Raw genomic sequence first — 17,797 nt, 5'->3', positions numbered from 1 at the left:
AGCTGGAAATCCTTAGAAATCCTTGAATATGGAATGAGGAAAATTAACAGGTTACAATGGATTCATGTACCTCTTCTAATCTTCCTTCACACAATACTTAAATACACTGAATTCCAACCATTTGCTCCAGTTTGTAAAAAAATCGTGTTGAAAATTCTGTTTACTGTGTTCAGTCAATGTTTTTCTTGCACGTCCAGGGTTTTGAGTGATTGAATGGTGCAAAACACCTTTGATAGCTTGTGATTTCTGTGTGCTAAGTAGTAAGAGAAGGAAAAACAATCCCTGAGGGAATCTGTTTCTTTTCCTCTTGCCACACAGGAGGAATCGGTGCACAAATCAGCGAGTAGCAGCAGCATCTCCCCCTCACAAGCAGAAGACCCCTCTCAAGAAGGCACCAGCAGCAGAAAGAGTGAGTTTTGATGAGCCAGCCCATTGGCTGCTTTTACACACTTCTGTTGTCTTCTCTTCGATGACCTTTTTATATAAAGCTGGAGCTGAGTGTTGATAATGCAATAAATCTCTACAGCTGAACCCTAGAACCTGCTGAATAGGACAGATGTGATTAACAGCTGGACGGCATTAGCCTGCACTATAGGTGGATGTCTTTGTGAAACAGAAGGTGGTTTCATACTTGAATTTGATGTAGAACTGTTGAGGAAGTCACAAGTGAAGGAGGGGTGGCTTAGCTCTAATCAAGGTAAATGTTTCCTGCACCTCTGTCACCGTGGCAGTGAATGTGCTTGTTTGAAAGGCACATGGCCATCACCAGTATTTTTCAGGAGCACTTACTGGGAAGGGAGGATGATACTGCTCTGGTTTTTTTCAGGCACAGTTATGGTAGGCTCTACTGTGCAACAGTATGTTTCATTTATTTCAAAGCTTTTCAGTTTCACTAGAAAGGTTTTGTAATGAAACATGTAATCTGTGTATATATTGTCTGTGCATGATGGTGAAGTAAGTAGAATAAGCCCATATCCTGAAACACTTGTTTATATACAATCGTAACTAGACAGTAGCAGACCTGCATTTTCTAGTTTTAGGAGTATTCCTTTTGTCTCCATCTGGAAAATGTGATGAATGTGATACCTGCCTTGAAGATGATCTGAGTATGGATGTGTAACTTCAGCTACCAGTAGTGGGAATTCTAGCAAATCAGTGGCTGGTTTAAGTAGTGTGTGATGTTATCCAACAAGTCTGTCTTACAAGAACTAATGTTGTCATCCTGGTTGAATCTTCAGTGCCTCCAAAGTTCTTGCCCATATCATCTACACCACAGCCTGAGAGACGGCAGCCACCTCAGAGACGACACTCCATTGAAAAGGAAACACCAACCAATGTGAGGCAGTTCCTACCACCTTCAAAACAGAGCTCCAGATCACTTGTAAGTGGAGTGGGTGGTAGGAGAGAGAAAAAGAGGCATGCTAAGAGTATAATGAAAATTAAAACTTGGCTTCAGTGTGATTAGAACTTGACTCAAAGGAAACTCCTCAGTTCAGAAACAGCCCTTGGCTACTAAAGACATTTTGAAATCAATCAATCAATCAAGATTTGAACTTTGTCTCTCTAGCATATTTATCAAAAATCCCAGGTACAGGTGCCTCAGAAAACATTTGCACTTTGATTAGGACGCTGAGTAAAGCCACGTGCCTTATTTTATTTCAGAATGTTACCAAAGCAGATGAACTTCACCTTACTGATTTTTCCATGTGAATAGAGACAATTCCAAAGCAGAGAATCCATTTTGGGATTTGGGGGAATTTTTGAGTTGTTTGAAGTATTTTAGTTAATGGCTGAATGAATGGAACAGTTTCTTTTCTTTAATAACTTGTGCAGTAATGTTTATACACGTGAAAGCTCTTTCAGTAATCCAAATCAAGGTTTGTCTGTGTTGCTTTTTTGAAGTTACTGAGGCAAAAACCTGTAGCACTGCTTGAAAAGAAAGTACAGTACGTTTGATCAATTAGCTTTAATTGAGAGGTGTTTTCCAACAGAGTATAAACAGCAAAGGGTATGAAATCCTGGTTCTTTTATGCTGACATACTGATTAGTGCTTTGTAATTTCATGCAGGATATGTTCTTCATCTCTTTTCCTACCAGCAGGGTTTCAAAGCATGCTCCATGAGGTGCTGGTGAATAGAGAAATCGATAAACACATCCTAGTTCTGAAAAGAAGGGAATATTTGCTCGCCCCATCTTGTAGTGCAGGGGTGTTAATGGGCTTTGAAGAGTGTTCCTTTTGGCCCAAGAGATGAGGGCCAGGATCCAAACCTATCAGATGATAAAGCTGAACAGTAACAAGAAAATCATGTCCAAATACTCCCACAACATGCTTCCTCCTTTTCAGAGGGTCTGCTGGATTTTGGGCTTTATATCCTTCCACACAGAGGGTAGTTTCTCATTGCAGGTGAAGGTCAGGTAGTACCATGGTGATAAATGCACGAGTAGATTTATTTTGCCAAAGTGAACTTGGAGCAGAACATACTGCACCAGAACCAAGCTGGAAGGTTTGGTCAGCTTGCATTTGAAGACACTATTGTGTATAATGGATTGTCCTGGCATCACCTGCTGTCCTCTCGCTGCATGTGGAAGCACAGGCTTTATTTTCTGATAGGCCGGGAGTCATTTAGAGACATTGTTTAAAGGGAGAAGGGGAGAAAGCGTCATATGTTATACTGAGGCATTTGCCCTATCACACTTTTAGTCTATCTAAATATGTTACATCCTAATGCTGATCTTATATCATGTATTTGAGGGGATCATGCGACTTACAAATCTTATATATGAAGCCATTATTTTAAATAGGTCAACCAAGTTCTTAACACGACCTTTTGACCATATCTGGATTTTCCTTCTGTCAGTCTGTTCACTGACCTATGCCTAGAAAGATACACACAGAACAAAGCAATTGCAGAAAAACTCAGTCAGTTATTCTACTCCCCCTTGAAAATACTAGAGGAAAAGGGAGAAAAAAAGACATTAGGTAAGTCAGGCTAATGTGGGAACACATGGGAAAGGTTTTACTAGTTTCTTTTGTGCTTGGGGTTTTTTATTTTTGATTTTTTTGTTTGTTTGTTTTCCTTAATCTTCAGAGCACTGTCACCTAACCTGGTTTTGCCCATGAAGTGAGAAAGAAGGAAAACCAGGAGTGAAACGATGTTCTGTTAATAAGAACCGATTTTATTCGGTGCCTAGCGAGCCGGTTCTTTAACTTGACAATAGTGCCCTCTAGGGTGTCACAGGCAGCTCCCACGGTACTTTTGGGTTTAGTTTTTCCGTAGGTGGTTTCTGATACCGCTGGCACCGGCCCAGCTCCCCGCTTTGGCTCACTGCGAGTCTCTCCTTCCCCAGAGAGATGCCGGCTTCTTCCAGCGGCTGCGGCAGGTGCTGCCTACGTACCACTGCCGGCCCCGCAGTGCCAGCGCTTCTCCATAAGTGCTTCCGGAATATCACTTGCTTGTTATTTGACTTCACGCTTCTTCATCCCTCCCTCCAGGACTGATGGAGTCTCCTTTCTTTAGCACGTGCTCCTGTGGCCGCAGTTTCTCTTCAAGGTGAAAGAGACCTCGTCAGTTGAGTAGGCCTCAGTGCCAGTGAGAGCGGGCAGGGGGTTGCTACAGTCTCCTAGCAGGATTAGCCAGGCATTGGTCTGTCTTGCATACTAACGAGGGGTTTGTGAACTGGCGCCTCACCAGAGTTACATCTGAGGAGGTGGGGAGGGGAAACAGGCTTGGGAAAATGCCAGACATAAGTAGTCCTGTTGATATGTCTCCCTACCAGTGCTACATGGAAAGGCAGGGAAGTGCAGTGATTTTGGAGGGGGGGGGGGGTGTCAGCCCTGGCAATGTGCTTGCTGTGGTCAGCTGACTTGGTGCTTGATCAGTGAGATGAAGCCAGTGTCCTGAGATGTACATACGCCTTTGTAGACTGTTTGCTTTTATAATCATTATTATTATCATCCTCATCATCGTTATTTTTTTTTTCATGACCCAGAGGACCAAAGCTAATGGTTTCATTTATACACAGCATCCGCTTCTCTGCTTCCTATCTATTGTTCAGGTTCCTAGGATAACCAGTTTATTTCCAAGGATGACTTTCAGACCACTTTTTTCAACTATGCAAACAGCTTCTCTGCTCAGCTCTCATCCCGTTGAAGCAGCCATGTGTGGGGTGGCAGGGGCTATGTACTATCTCTGTGAGAGAGCTTTTGCCAGCAGGTGGAAACCCGCAAAGGTTTGCCTCTTTTTGCTGGCTTTGGAAATCACCTTCACCAGCATGTTCCCTCCTAGGGGAGCACTTCCTAAGCTGTGGCAAGAATTAAAGCTTAGGCTGGGACATTGCACCTGATTGACATTGATTTCGATGTGTGTAGGATATCTGTGTGTCTTCAATCACCTCACGGGGAAAAGAAATCAGTTCTGAAAGGACAGCAAACTAAAAATGCAACATCACAGGATTATCAATGGGACAGACCTTAAATGTTACAGCACATGAAGATCCTGCAGCAAAAATCCAGCAAAACTATTGTAATCCTTGGACTCTGTCAAAAAGAATAAGGTTTTATGTTTCAAACAAGATACGCTATGTAGAATGGAAGGGCATTTGCAATCTGTTTTACTTGAAAACCTACATACTGTTTTGGTCCTCAGCACACACATATAGCAGAACTTGCAGAATAGCAAATAACTGTGCACCTTGGAAGGCAAATCCACTGAAAAGAAAAAGTAATTCATGTATCCCTAGGTAGAATTGAACATGAGTAATTCAATTTTTTTCCTTCTTTTTCTTGTCCCTACCAGTAAGTGAAAGTGTGAAGCCTGTTGCAGGAGAGTTTATAGTTGAGATACCCAGCTGAAGACTTAGAAACTTGTAGTCTGCAAAAGCAGCAAGAGTTTAGAGTGCTTGGCTAACTGTGAATCGCAGAATTTAGAGACCAATCTGACACTTGTTCACAGTGCAGTTTTCTAAAGTGGCTCATTTAAATGCCCAGTGACATCCTTTAACAAGTTTTACAAAGAATATATTAGTGTAAAAATGTGCTGTTAGTCATAAGGACCTTAGATTAGATGCACGTATGCTGAGAATGACCTACAGAGCACTTTATTTCACATTATGGATGTGTAGTTCTTGCTACCTGCTTTCCCTGAGCAGAAGGAAAATCCCACAGATACTGTGGTGCATGTAATAACATTGCACCGTCCTAAGCCAATTCCACTGAGGAATGTGGAATATGCAAGTTCAAAATAGTATTTTTTCCAGTAAGATTTATTTTCCCTTTAAAACTAAGAATGCAGACTTGTTTTTAAGATTAAAATGAGTATGGGAAATGAAGACCATTCAACCTGTATATTTGCCTTCAGCATGTTCTGTCGGATGCCAAGCGGTGCGGAGAGCTGAAGCTCTCTCACTTGGAGCGGCCTCACTCGGGTGCAGATTATTGCTGGGAGTTTGAGCAATAACTCCAAAGCATCATTGTGTAATGAAGTTTAGTCAGAGTTTAGTGTCATTTTAATTAATTTCAGTGCCTTAGAGCTGGTGTCGAAACAAAAAAAGATTTTCTCCTGTACTTATTTCTATTCCAAAAAGGGGGGAAAAAATAATCGAGCTGTTTTCTGAAATCAGCATAATATTTATCTATCATTTAATGTTGCATTAACATTTTGTTGTCCTTGTGTAACCTCTGGAATTAAAACATTAGCATTTAAACATGTGAACATTTTCTGTTTGCCCTGTTGCCTGCTAGCTCTTTCTATTTGCTTTAGCAATAATCATTTGCGATTGGTACGACAACAGGCCCACACTATTCCCCTAGTACCTGCTCTACACCTATAGCAGATCTGCAGACTTTCTTCAAAGGAGCAGCATTCCCTGACGTCATCGTCCTGTAAATTAAAGGAATTGGGCGTTCATGAGGGGGAATGAAGAGCTTCAAGTAAGAAACCTGTTTCTAAAGGACTTAAAGCTCTGATTGATTACAAGCATTCAGTCAGCCTCATTCACCTCGGACAGTTTCTCTCAGTCTCCCACGATGCAGGCTTGAGGGCTTTTTTTGCTGGCATTGTGTGCATCACGCTTTCCCACCCACTTCCTCTCCCGCCTCGCCCCAGCCTTCAGCCCTGCCTTCTCCGTAGCCAGGCAGTTGCTATGGGAAGAACCCAGAATGAAACGCTGAGAGAGAGCTGCTGGTTAGCTGTAAAGTTGCTCATAAGGATCAAAAGTTATTTTGGTTTGGCTGTGCAGTTTCACACCTCAGAGCAAATTGCAGTTGCTTTTGCTGTAGGTTGTTCTTTCCAGAAAAAGCAGTGGATTCTCTATCTACCCCAAAAGTTGAGCTGGCAAATCTAACAAAGTTAACTCAATTCTAGTCTTTTGTGGGGTACCTTAACCAGAGTGAAGTTTCTTTGTGTTCCCTTTCTAGATAGGTAAGACAACAGTTTTTAAAAAAATGTGGTGGTTCCTAAATGCTAATGTTTGCCAGGTCTGCAACCTAGAAAGATTTTCTTTAGAGTCTGATGGAAAGACAGAACAGACCTCTGAGTACGTGGAAACGGAGCGTTTCACCGCTAATCCGACTCCCGGCTCCCATTTGTAAACGAGATCTCCAAACTGTCAGCCCCCTCTTTGTATTTGCTGGAGAAATTTCCTTTTGCTCATTCAGAGAGCATGACATGTCATTGTCCTTACTGCACAGCGGCCCCTCCGGCCTGACTGAAAAGGTTCACGAAGCATTAAAGCAATGGGAGTTCCCACAGAGGTTTCTGTCTTTCTCTTGGAAATGTATAATCAACTACAGGGCTGGATTACAAATTGGGTTGGTGCTTTTTATTCTCTGGTACCAAACTGAGGAGTTTTCTACTCAGTATTCTCATGAAGGCCGTCAGGCAGGACAGATGCAAAATTCTGTAGGTGGAAATTTGTGCTGCTTGTCTCTGTTTGAGTCTCTGCTGTTAATAACACAACATTGGGTAACCAGTTCTCCTGCTTTCTATTTGAAGACTATTCTGTAAAGCTGCAATTGCTGCTGTTGCTTCTCTGGGGCAGAAAGGAAAACTCTTCTGCCTGAACTGACCTAACTTTTTATAGTCTTGGTGGGATTCTGATCACGTGAGCACCAAGATGTGGTACCACTGAATAAAAATTTCTGCTAGAACGGGCTACTAACAACTTTCCTTGGCCATTCTGGGCATCACAAAGTCTCAGAGAAATTGCGTGTCTTCAGACAGCGTAGTCAGAAGTAATCCCACCTGCTAAATTACCTTCTCACTTGCAAGTTATAAACCTGAACGTCAATTGGTTTGAACCAAATCTTCATCAGAAAGAAACAGAGAGAGAGATGGGTCAAATGGTTTGGGGGGGAAAGATGAAGAAAGCTGCCATTGTTGTGGTGGCTCATGTAGATGACACGCAGTCTCCGATGGTTTGGAACTCCTGTGATGCCCATGAACAGCCAGTGCCATTCCAGTTTGAAGGGAGACACCCTCTATTTCTGGAGTTACTAACCAGGTGACTGGTTGTCTAGGTTGACATCTGGAAGGGGCTATTTGGCTTTGAAGTAATACAGGTTTTTGGCTTCCAGGAGGAGTTCTGTTACCCAGTGGAATGTCTGGCTCTGACGGTGGAGGAGGTCATGCACATCCGTCAGGTGCTGGTGAAGGCAGAGCTGGAGAAGTATCAGCAGTACAAAGATGTCTACACGGCTCTCAAGAAAGGAAAGGTAGGGCTGGCTCTGCGGAGGCTCCCAAGCTTATTGGAGAAGGCTGGTCTCAAAAGCCTCCTAATTTCCATGTTTCTTAGCCTGTATTGGAGAGAAAGAAGGGAGACCCACCAGACATCCCCCCAAATGTTTGACGCTGGGGTCAGCTTCCTTGAATTATTTCATTTCATGGAAGTGCCTTATTTGTTTGGGTTGTCTGTGAAGCTGCAGCCACGTTTGCAGTTGCCAAAAGCGTTACCTCTGTACGGGTGTTTTGATCTTCACTGACCAAAGTGGTTTCTGCCCTGTGACTTGGCAGGGCTGCTGAGCGTTTCAGCCCCAGAAAGTCGCGTTACAGATAGCAGTAGGGAACTAAACACAGTATTTCATATGAATCCTTGCTATCAAGCAACGAGGGACTGAAAGCCTGCAGAGAAGTCAGGCCACATGTGACCCCCTGAAAGACCTTTCATATTAGAGAACCCATTAACTAATGCCTTTTCTTCTGTAAACTGTGGATGGGAAGTGGAAGCAGCAGTGTTTTTTTCCCCTGCTTTTGACCTGCTCTTCTTGAACACCTCCACCAAGTGTATTTTGACTTCAGAGTGTGTTTTACCCACAGGCCTACCTATGTCTAGCATGCAGATTTAATTTTAAAATTTCATACGTTTAAGAGAGAGGAATGAGATCAAAATGTCATTCATTATTCAGCTGATGCCAATTATCATGATCTGTAAAGCTTATTAATGAGCTTTTATCCAATCTCAAAGTAGGCCGATGCTTTAATTTACCCCGTATTAATAGTTGCTCACTTATATTCCTAACCAAATTTATCTAGCCTCACCTGAGTCTCTGGACCTCAGTGTGTCATCTTTTGTTTGTCTGCAGAGCTTTTCATTGTTCCCTGCCTTCCCTTCCTAGGAATGTTACTAAGCTGTGATCCCTCCCTCCTTTCAATAAACTAAATAGATGGGGTTTATTATCCCACTATAAAGCAGATTTACCTGAAGTAAGACTGCTGCAATAGCTCTGTCCTGCACCTCCTCTAGTTTTCAAGAATGTAGGATTGGAAGAAAATCCATTGGATGTTATCACAGGCAAAAACTGTGTGTCCTGGAGCCTGACCCAGATGGTCGGGAACTGTTCCCTACCTGTATTCATGGCTGAATTCATGCCCAATTGTTCTTGCATTCTTCAGTTGGAACAGTTCCCCATCCTTACTGCCAGGGCTCTTCCTTGGTTGTTACTTCTTTTGTGTAGCAGAGATACAAGCATCAGTGAGGGAGGAGTTAGGGTAATAATTAACTGGCAAAAATTTAATTTAGATGAAAAAAATAAAGGAGTATTTCAACGTAGATGCAGATAGAATCCTGGACTGTTTTTCTCAATATCATTTGGGAAGTATGGGCACCAGAACTGGATGCAGCACTGCAACTGTGGTCTTGTTGATAGCAACTGACATACGAATTCATTACTGGGCAGGACTGTGCCTAACACTGTGGACTCCTCTGTTCTTCTTTCAGCTCTGCTTTTGCTGTCGAACGAGAAGGTTTTCTTTCTTTACCTGGTCTTACACTTGTCAGTTCTGTAAGAGGTAAATATTTAATATCTGCTAATAAACTGTTTCAGAGGGGAAAACACTGATTTATATCTTAGAAGCCCTCAAAGGTTTCTGCTGCATCCCATTGCTCCTTTTTATTTCTGTAACAGCCAATGTTAAAACTGTTCATACAAATCCAGTTCCTTCCTAAGTTGACAGAATTGCTTCCTTGGATGGAAACCCTGGCTAAAAGTGAGAGAAACTCTCATTTGTGCTTTTATGTTCATGGGAAAATGAGATAAAATTTACTCAGGCCATCACCAGCTCCAGAATCTCTGTTGGGGAAAACATTTCAAGGCACTTTGCCTTTTTTACCTTCTGGATTTTTTTTGGGGGGGAGGGGGGCGAGGGGGAGAGGAAGGGGGTGGAGGGAAAAGGAATTATTTGTAGTCAAAATGAAAATTTAAAATGGAACTGTGAGGGAGTCTGTGGCGTCACTGACAACTTGTGTCACTCTACCAAAGGAGGTCTCTTTAGAGGAAAACCAGCTTTTTCTCTCTTTTTGGTATTTTTTAATTTGGCTGTAGCCCTTGTTTAGCATTTCTCCTTGCTTTGGGCTTCATGTCCTGACTGAAGCTATTACATTGAGGAAGCTTTAATAATAAGAACATTTGTTTAATGGGGGGATGGGGGGAAGGTTCCAACTCATGAAAACATCCCTTACTCCTGATCTAAAGAATATTTTAATTTTTTCTAGTGAAGTGACTCATGCTTTTGCTTTCTTACACAGGCCTGTATGTTCACAGTGTTGCAAAAAGGTGAGTAAACTTATGGTTAGATCCTTTCTCAAACGGTGGAATCTTTGTAATGATGCTGCATGTTCCCCCCGCTCTTCTCCACAGATGCGGTTGCCATCAAAGCCATATTCTACTCTCCCCATCTTCTCACTGGGACCTTCAACCCTGCAAAGAGGAGAAAGCTTTATGAGGCCAGAGAAACCCTCTACCAGTCACCATCGATCGCTGCGGAGCATGTCCAGGTGAGATGCAACCCTAACTCACGTCTCTCTATTGGAAATGCTTCCTCTCTCTGCTCTGCCCTGGCCAGGCCCCACCGGGAGTATTGTGTCCAGTTCTGGGCTCCCTGGTATAAAAAAGACAGGGATCTCCTGGAGACAGTCCAGAGAAGGGCTACAAAGATGATTGAGGGCCTGGAGCATCTCCCCTATGAGGAAAGGCTGAGTGAGCTGGGACTGTTCAGCCTGGAGAAAAGAAGACTAAAGGGGGACCTTAGTAATGTTTATAAATATCTCGTGTGGGACACAGGGGGAAACGGCCAGCCTCTTTTCTATGGTCTTTGGAGACAGGACAAGGGGCAATGGCTGCAAGTTGGAGCACAGGAAGTTCCGCACCAACATGTGGAAGAACTTTTTCCCAGTGCGGGTGACAGAGCCCTGGGACAGGCTGCCCAGGGGGGTTGTGGAGTCTCCATCTCTGGAGATATTCAAGACCCGTCTGGACACCTCTCTGTGAGACCTGTCCTAGGGAACCTGCTCTGGCAGGGGGGTTGAATTCCATGATCTCTGGAGGTCCCTTCCAACCCCTGTGATTCTATGATTCTGTGTATCAAGTTATCAATAGTTAAGATGATGTTTGGTAGTTGTCAGTGTTTCTGAAGCCTGTGCTAATTTTTCTGAAGCCTGAAAACCCATGTCTCTGCCACTCCTTGCTTTGATTTACAGAAATAAGGATACTAACAGCATCTCTCAAGCCTTTTTCACGTCACAGGTGAAAATGGCATGAGTTTGGGACAGCTGTATTTCTGTAGCATCTCTGCAAAAATATCCTGAGTATGTCTGTTTGTGGTATGAATGGACTCTCCAGAGAGAACTCTTGCACAGACAGATCTTTTTTTTTTTCCCCCAATAGTTCTCATTTTCACTTCTCTTTTTTTTTTAAATTATTTTTTACTTTGATATTATCAAGTTATCAAAGAATCACAGGGTTGGAAAAGACCTCTAAGATCATCAAGTCCAATCGTTAAACCATATCCCTAAGTACCTGATCTACCCTTTTTTTAAACCCATCCAGGGAAGGTGACTCAACCCCCTCCCTGGGTAGCCTGTTCCAGGCCCCAACAACTCTTTAAGTGAAAATTTTTTTCCTAATATCTAATCTGAACCTGCCCTGGTGCAGCTTTGTGCCATTTCCCCTTCTCCTATCTCCTGTCACTTGGCTGAAGAGACCATCGCCCACCTCTCCACAACCTCCTGTCAGGTAGTTGTAAGCAGTGATTAGGTCTCCCCTCAGCCTCCTCTTCTCCAGGCTAAACATCCCCAGCTCCCTCAGCTGTCCCTCTTATGATTTGCCCTCATTTTCAACAGGAAAAGGGAAGATTTACATCAAGAGAGTAGTGATGTGCTGTTTCCTGAAGGTGTCCCTCGGGGCCCTCTGATAAATAACATGACAGGTCCTGCTCCTTTGCCTTTCAGGTTGACCTCAAGGTCCAAATCCGTGGATAAGTCACACGAAGAGTTTCCCAAAGAATTAATGGAGGACTGGAGCACCATGGAAGTGTGCGTGGACTGCAAGAAGTTCATTTCAGAAATCATCAGTTCCAGCCGGCGCAGCCTCTCTCTGGCCAACAAGCGAGCCCGGTTAAAAAGGAAAACCCAGTCCTTCTACATGTCGTCGCCAGGAACCTCCGAGTACTGCCCCTCCGAAAGGACTATCAACGAGATCTGAGCCTCGTGCCTTTCCCTCTGCGTTCGTCTTCATGAGGTCATCATCCACGAGCGAGGTCGCCGAAGCTGGATCCTCATGCCCTTGCTTCCTTTCACTTGACTGGCTTGAACTGACACGAGATCACGGGATGTCCTGCTCCCACGGCTCCCAGGGGCAGGGAGAGCTGGGCTGGGATCTGCACGGAGCGATGCGCGCAGCCGCTCAGCCGCTCGCCCCCGGCAGCGAATCGGTAGTGTGAAATCAGCGCCTCTCTCCTACGTGCACGTGGAAACTAGGAAGCCTCTTCTTGCTCTCAGTCTGTTCTCAACCATCCTTCGAATCGTTCTTGAGGAGACGGGCTGAGAGCGCGTTTAGCGGAGAACCCCATCTCACAGAGTGTCAGTGTCAGCGCGGCGGCAAGCGGTGCGCCGGAGCGGCGGCACCACCCTCCTGATGCTCACAGCCCAGTCCGAACAGCGAAGGGTCCTACTGCACACCCCAGTGTGAGCCACCGTGGTCAAAACCATCTCTCTCTCTCTCTCTCTCTGTACTGTTTGGGTTGCTCTGAGGTCAGGGTGCAGCACTACCACGCCTGTGTCCTAGGGTGAAACACGTGACGACGATGAAGATGTTGGCCCGTGCGGTTGGCCATTCCCCTGAGCTGCTGTGTTTTTAAGCCTTAGCGTACTTCCAAGTGTCTCCTCAGCAGGTTTTAGTAGTTTACTCTCTGTCTCGAATGTATCATGATGATGATGATGACTACTAGTAGCAGTGACTCTTAGTAGCAGACAGCTGTACAGTTTATGGGGTGGATGGGAAATAAGGGAGGCTTCTAATTTTAACTGATTTACCTGTAAAGTTGTTCTCGCGGTTACTCAGAGAAACGGTGGGGAAGGTGTACATTTGTATTATAATGCAGCACACAGATCCTGCTATAGTTATGTCTGACAGCATATCCACTCAGAACCCCATTTTTTCTGGGGTTTGTAACTTGGCTCAGAAAATTCGTGTTCTGCTGAAATTTGGGACGGAGCTGTCTCAGATTGGGAGCAATCTTCTTTTTTTTCCTCTTTAATCTGTTTTTATTCTTTTTCCCTTTTTAACTCACTCATTGAAGAGTGCTAGACTAGCTGTTTTAGAAGATCCAACGATGTTACAATGTTAACTGACATCTCATGCTTTTTTGCACTTTTTTATATTCAAAATCCTTTTTTTCTTTTTTTTTCTTTTTTGTTTTTCATTTTAATTCAGGCATAGCCAGAGCTTAGTCAATAATTTGGGGCCAGATAATTTTGGTATTTAAAAACAATCTAACATAGCCAAGTTATTAATACTTGAAAATCAACTACTGTAACTTTTTCATAAATTTTTTAATACCCTGAGGCGTATTTAATATCTATATAGCAGTGTATTATAGGATGACATAGCAGAGAAGTTTCAGATCTATTTATTAACATTTCTATACTGAAGATTAATGAGAGATACCTCAGAACTGCTCCAAAGTAGCTGGGACTGGATTTCCATAACGTGACTTTAAAGGTGTGTTAAGCAAAACAGATTCTCCTGTCCAAATCTCGTGCGTCATACAGCCCAAGAGCGAGCGGGCTGCCCCGCCAGCCCCGGCAAGACACGGTGCCAGGCCCTGGGACATCAGGGTGGGTCAGCTCCCAGGCGGTACCGTCCCACTGCAGGCTGCCTCCTGCTGCCCAGGGGAACAGGGCTTCCCCTTCCAGGTCTGTTTGCCTGTCAGATGGCGGCCTGCGGAGCAGCCACTCGTATCTGTCGCTTTGATTTGGAAAGCACGTGTCAAAGTCTCATTAAACCTTCCCAGGGTCTCGTCCATCGTTACTTCCCTTTGAACGTGCCCTTGGGATGTGAGGCTTTCTGCATGTCCCAAGCTCACTGAAATGATGTTTTTTTGGTTTTTTTGCAAACCTGAAACTCTCCCTCTCAGCTGTCCCACGTCAGGCCAGCTGCCATGGCCCTCTCCTCGGGGTACCTCTGGAAACGCGCGTGTTAAAGCACCTGGAGTACTGGCGTGAGATAGGGATGTAGGACTGCAGGAGCTGAGCAGTGCAGACAGGCCCATTCCGAAGCTCTGCTGTTGCTGGAGGAGTCGCCTGATCTCAGTCACATCAGCACTTTTTGTTGTTTCTGTGCCAAAACCAGGCTGTGTGTTCGCTGCACAGTGCCCCAGGAACGTTAGGCTGAAAGGAAGGCAGGAAATCTCGCTTTGAATCTCCCCTCCTGTTGCTCTTCCCACTTTCTCCTGGAAGCGCCTCAGCCCTGTGTGACAACTGCTCGATCCTCTTCCCTGGCAGCCTCACGCCACCGAGGTGCAGTGTATCCAACACACACCTATCTTCCCCTTGGAGGGTGAGTTAGGACGTTTCAGAGCGGGCAGGATCAAGAACTAAGTAAATCCCGGGTGTGCAAAGGGCCCTCACAGCGTGCCTGCGCCATCCACAAGCTGCGCCTGCTCTGCCTCCGCAGTGTCTGGGGAAGCTTTGCCATCCCGGGCTGCCCAGCAGCCCTGGGCTCAGGCCAGGCTCTGTGGTGCCAGGCAGGGAGCAAACACCGAACAGCAACACGGCAGTTGTACAAACTGCTCGGTGCTGCTTGGACAGGCGGTGGGACAGGCCCTGGATACCTCCCTTTTTCCCTGGAGAAGAAACCCCTCACACACCAGAAGACGTGGTGGTGGTGAGGAGGGCCGCCTCCCCCTTCCCTCCTGTCCCTACCTCCCTGCCACAGTTGCTCGGCGTTACCCTGGCATTTCACCCCGCAGAAGCAGCAGGCTGGTGTGTCCCGCACAGCCCGGCGGAGCTCTGTTGCCGGGCTCTCTGCGGAGCCGGCTATTTTTAGCTCTCCCTCTCGCTGCCTGCGCTCGCGTCCCGAACCCGCCGCAGCCGCTCGCCTGCGCTAGCCCCGCGGTGCTGCCCGGCATGTCCTACTTATGCTCCGAGCTTCACATTAGCGTCAGAGGATGAAATCAGAAGCTTGTAAATACGTGTAATATATTTATTAATATTTAGGAAGTCTCCATCAATCATGCGGTGGGAATTGACTTTCCCACGATGTTTTAAAAAGGAAATGAGTCTTATTTATACCTGTGTTGGCTGTTCTCTTCATTAATAGAGTCAACGCTCCCAGCCCAATACAGTTTGCACGCTGTAGGCAGTTTAGGGCAAATTATCACTGAGAAGAATGCAGGACTAGCACAGTGAGACCCCTGCCAAGGATTTTTTTAAATTAATTTCATTTTAGCTTTATTAATATGCCCAAGGTCTGGTTAAACATATCGTAGGAGACCTGAGGAGTTAAAAATGCCCCTGGCACCATCGGTCTTGTTGGTTTATATGTCAGCCTGGCTGTGGAGGGCGATGGCAGAAGCCTTTGCTGCAGCTCTCAGCCCTGCCTTTTCCAGCACTAGTGGTGATGACCAGTGCTCACGGGGTTCAACGGATTCTCCTGCTTCCCCTTTACTTGGTGAAAATAAAATGCCTTTCCAATAGAGCCCCTGGTCTTGAGTTACTCATTCGCGTGGCAGCAGAGGTAAAGGCGCACTCTTGTGCACGCTCTCGCGGTCCCTCTCGCGCTCTCGCTCTCTCTTCCCTCCCCCGCCTTTTTCTCCTACATTTATGGTTTTGTAAGATCAGTCAGCTATTTGTTTTGGCAAAGAATTGTTGGTGAAGATGGTTGAATGGCAGCTGAACACTGGCTGGGCTGCATGGAGGGGGCGGAACCATTAAGAAGTACTCCTAGAATAGCAATAAAACCGCTTGTGTAACCCCAGTGATGTGATCAGGGCGTAGTGAGCATTTCCAGCCAATTCCCAACGTCTCATTGCTCCCCACACTGATGGGCTGTAGCTGAGGTGCGCTTGTCCTGCATGTAGTACCAGAGAGAAATGCTGGCGGTCTTTTGGAGAGGTTTTTGAAGGATTGGTTTTAGTTTTTAAAGCAGAAGAGGAGAGAACAGTTTTATCACAACTATTATGTCACTCTCTCTCGTCTGCCCAGTTCCTCTTCTCCCCCAGGCAAAAATTCAGCATCAGCTTCCATGGTTAGTTACTTGGCTGCATGCTGCGTAGGGTAAAACTAACTAAAAGCTCCAGGTTTAGGCTCCTGACTGCTACCTTCATGCTTTACCTCATCCAGCAGTTCTGTACATCCTTTAGGAATGTCTTTCTTACAAGCTCAGTCTCATCTGTGAAACAGCGACAGCACACAGGCAACGTGGGAGCGGTGCTGCGACTGGACACTCCGGTGCTACAGCGTATGGATTAGGTGGATGTTACCGTATTATTTTATAGTGATTTCCATGTGGGTAACTTGGAGCTGCTCTGGTTTATTTCTGCTTTCCTATGTATGTATCTTAAGGTCAGGCTGAGGCTGTCTGTGAGTATGGAGCCCAGCTATAAAGAGCCCGTTTGTCATTTCTGTCTGATTTTTACTACTGTGTTTCAGATTTTGTGGGTACCTGAAATTACTGTTCCCCAGAACCTTTCATGGTAGACACAGGAGCGAGGGGCGTTCGCTCCATCCGCTGTGAGACACAAAGGCACAGCATCCCTTTCCTGACACGCAAGCTCAAGGTCATGAGTGTTGTCCTGAAGGCAGCTGGATGGAGCCCAGCACGGCAGTCCCGCTGCCAGCTCCTGTCTGCAACACCCACAAGCACCAGCAGCCCAGAGCAGGGGGGGCCCACGGCCCTCCCAGCCTCCCCAAGGTGCTCTCCTGGCACAGTTGAGCTGGCGTGAGCTGTGAGCTTTTCCCAGCCCCAGGGTCCCCATCTGCAGACCCGGAGCTGGCAAAGCAATTACAACTGTTTAACGAATTTTGAGAGGTGCTGGCAGTGAGCTGAGTGCTTAGTGTCAGAGCTGACAACTTTCCTTCAGCTTTCAGTTAGCAGCGCTTCCAGCTGCACCAAATCCCACATAGGCAAAACCTTACCACACTTTGGATGAGTGAAGCTCTGTGATTGAATTTCACCACAGCCATCCCCTCTCACTGTGTGCCATAGGCCATAACCAGGAGATGGAGCTAAATAGCTAGCGAACAGGCACAGGAAATTTTAGGGAGCAGGAGCTTTGCTTCTTCATTTGGAATAAATTCCAATTTATTTCGTAACTCTTCCATTTCTCCTGGTTGGGCTGTTCAGCAGTCACAGTGCCTGGCTGGACAGAGAGTCAGATACACAGGGAGGCTGGGCTCTGCACCCCAAAAATCACTCTGGAAGCCGCTGCAGCCTGCAAACATTGTCAAGACAATGTTGTAGAGCAGTTCTAGCAGGAGCCATGTGGAATCAGCCCTTCTGTAGCCAATAAAAAATATGTTTCTAGTCTTTAGCGGTGCCAGGCCACTTACTGTGCGGTCACAGCTGGACAAGACCTGCCTGGTTATGAACCAACTTCCTTAAAAACCTGCAAGTGAAAAAAAATTATGAGCATCCTGTATGAAAACAAATGGTTTCTTGGTGCCCCCCTGCAGCTGTCTGTAGTGCTTACGTTAAGCTCCCAGCCCTCCCTGCGTGTCCCTGGGCAGAGCCAGCTCAGGGCTGAACCCTGGGGGCCAGCAACGCTTCGGCCTTTGCAGGACAGGCTGTAGGCCGACCACTGCAGCGTGGGGTTTGGGGGCTGCTAGAGCTGGAATGAAGGGACGTGGGCATAAGCTGATGCAGCTTCAGGAGAAACGTGGTTTCCAAAGGCTGGTGGGAATCTGCACTGAAGCTGACGTGTGCCTCTGGAGGCTGCATTCCCACGGCCCAGCTTACAGGGCAGGTGGAGGCCAAGGCCCAACCCTGGCGTCAACGTTTATGGTGGGTGCATTGCTAGTGAAGGGG

The 17,797-nt window shown here is 45.9% G+C and overlaps 1 protein-coding gene across 1 annotated transcript in view; it reads left to right on the top strand.

The window, feature by feature from the left end:
* The window catches only part of SPIRE1 (spire type actin nucleation factor 1), a gene marked incomplete at its 5' end in the record, with an annotated part of 127,940 nt that extends 115,946 nt beyond the window's left edge, over nucleotides 1–11,994 (top strand). Inside the window, 7 exons of the mRNA XM_084260577.1 lie at nucleotides 319–409; nucleotides 1,239–1,381; nucleotides 7,574–7,711; nucleotides 9,214–9,284; nucleotides 10,021–10,048; nucleotides 10,133–10,269; nucleotides 11,722–11,994. Coding sequence (XP_084116703.1) covers nucleotides 319–409; nucleotides 1,239–1,381; nucleotides 7,574–7,711; nucleotides 9,214–9,284; nucleotides 10,021–10,048; nucleotides 10,133–10,269; nucleotides 11,722–11,974 — 861 coding nt within the window. The 3' untranslated portion in view covers nucleotides 11,975–11,994. The remainder of the gene's footprint in view (nucleotides 1–318; nucleotides 410–1,238; nucleotides 1,382–7,573; nucleotides 7,712–9,213; nucleotides 9,285–10,020; nucleotides 10,049–10,132; nucleotides 10,270–11,721) is intronic.
* Between the last annotated feature and the right edge of the window lie 5,803 nt (nucleotides 11,995–17,797).

This window comes from Gallinula chloropus, assembly GCF_964237585.1.
Source record: "Gallinula chloropus genome assembly, chromosome: 2".
In the NCBI taxonomy this organism is placed as follows: Eukaryota; Metazoa; Chordata; class Aves; order Gruiformes; family Rallidae; genus Gallinula; species Gallinula chloropus.
The sequence above is the reverse complement of the archived record's forward strand: the minus strand, read 5'-3'. Positions and strand labels throughout refer to the sequence as shown.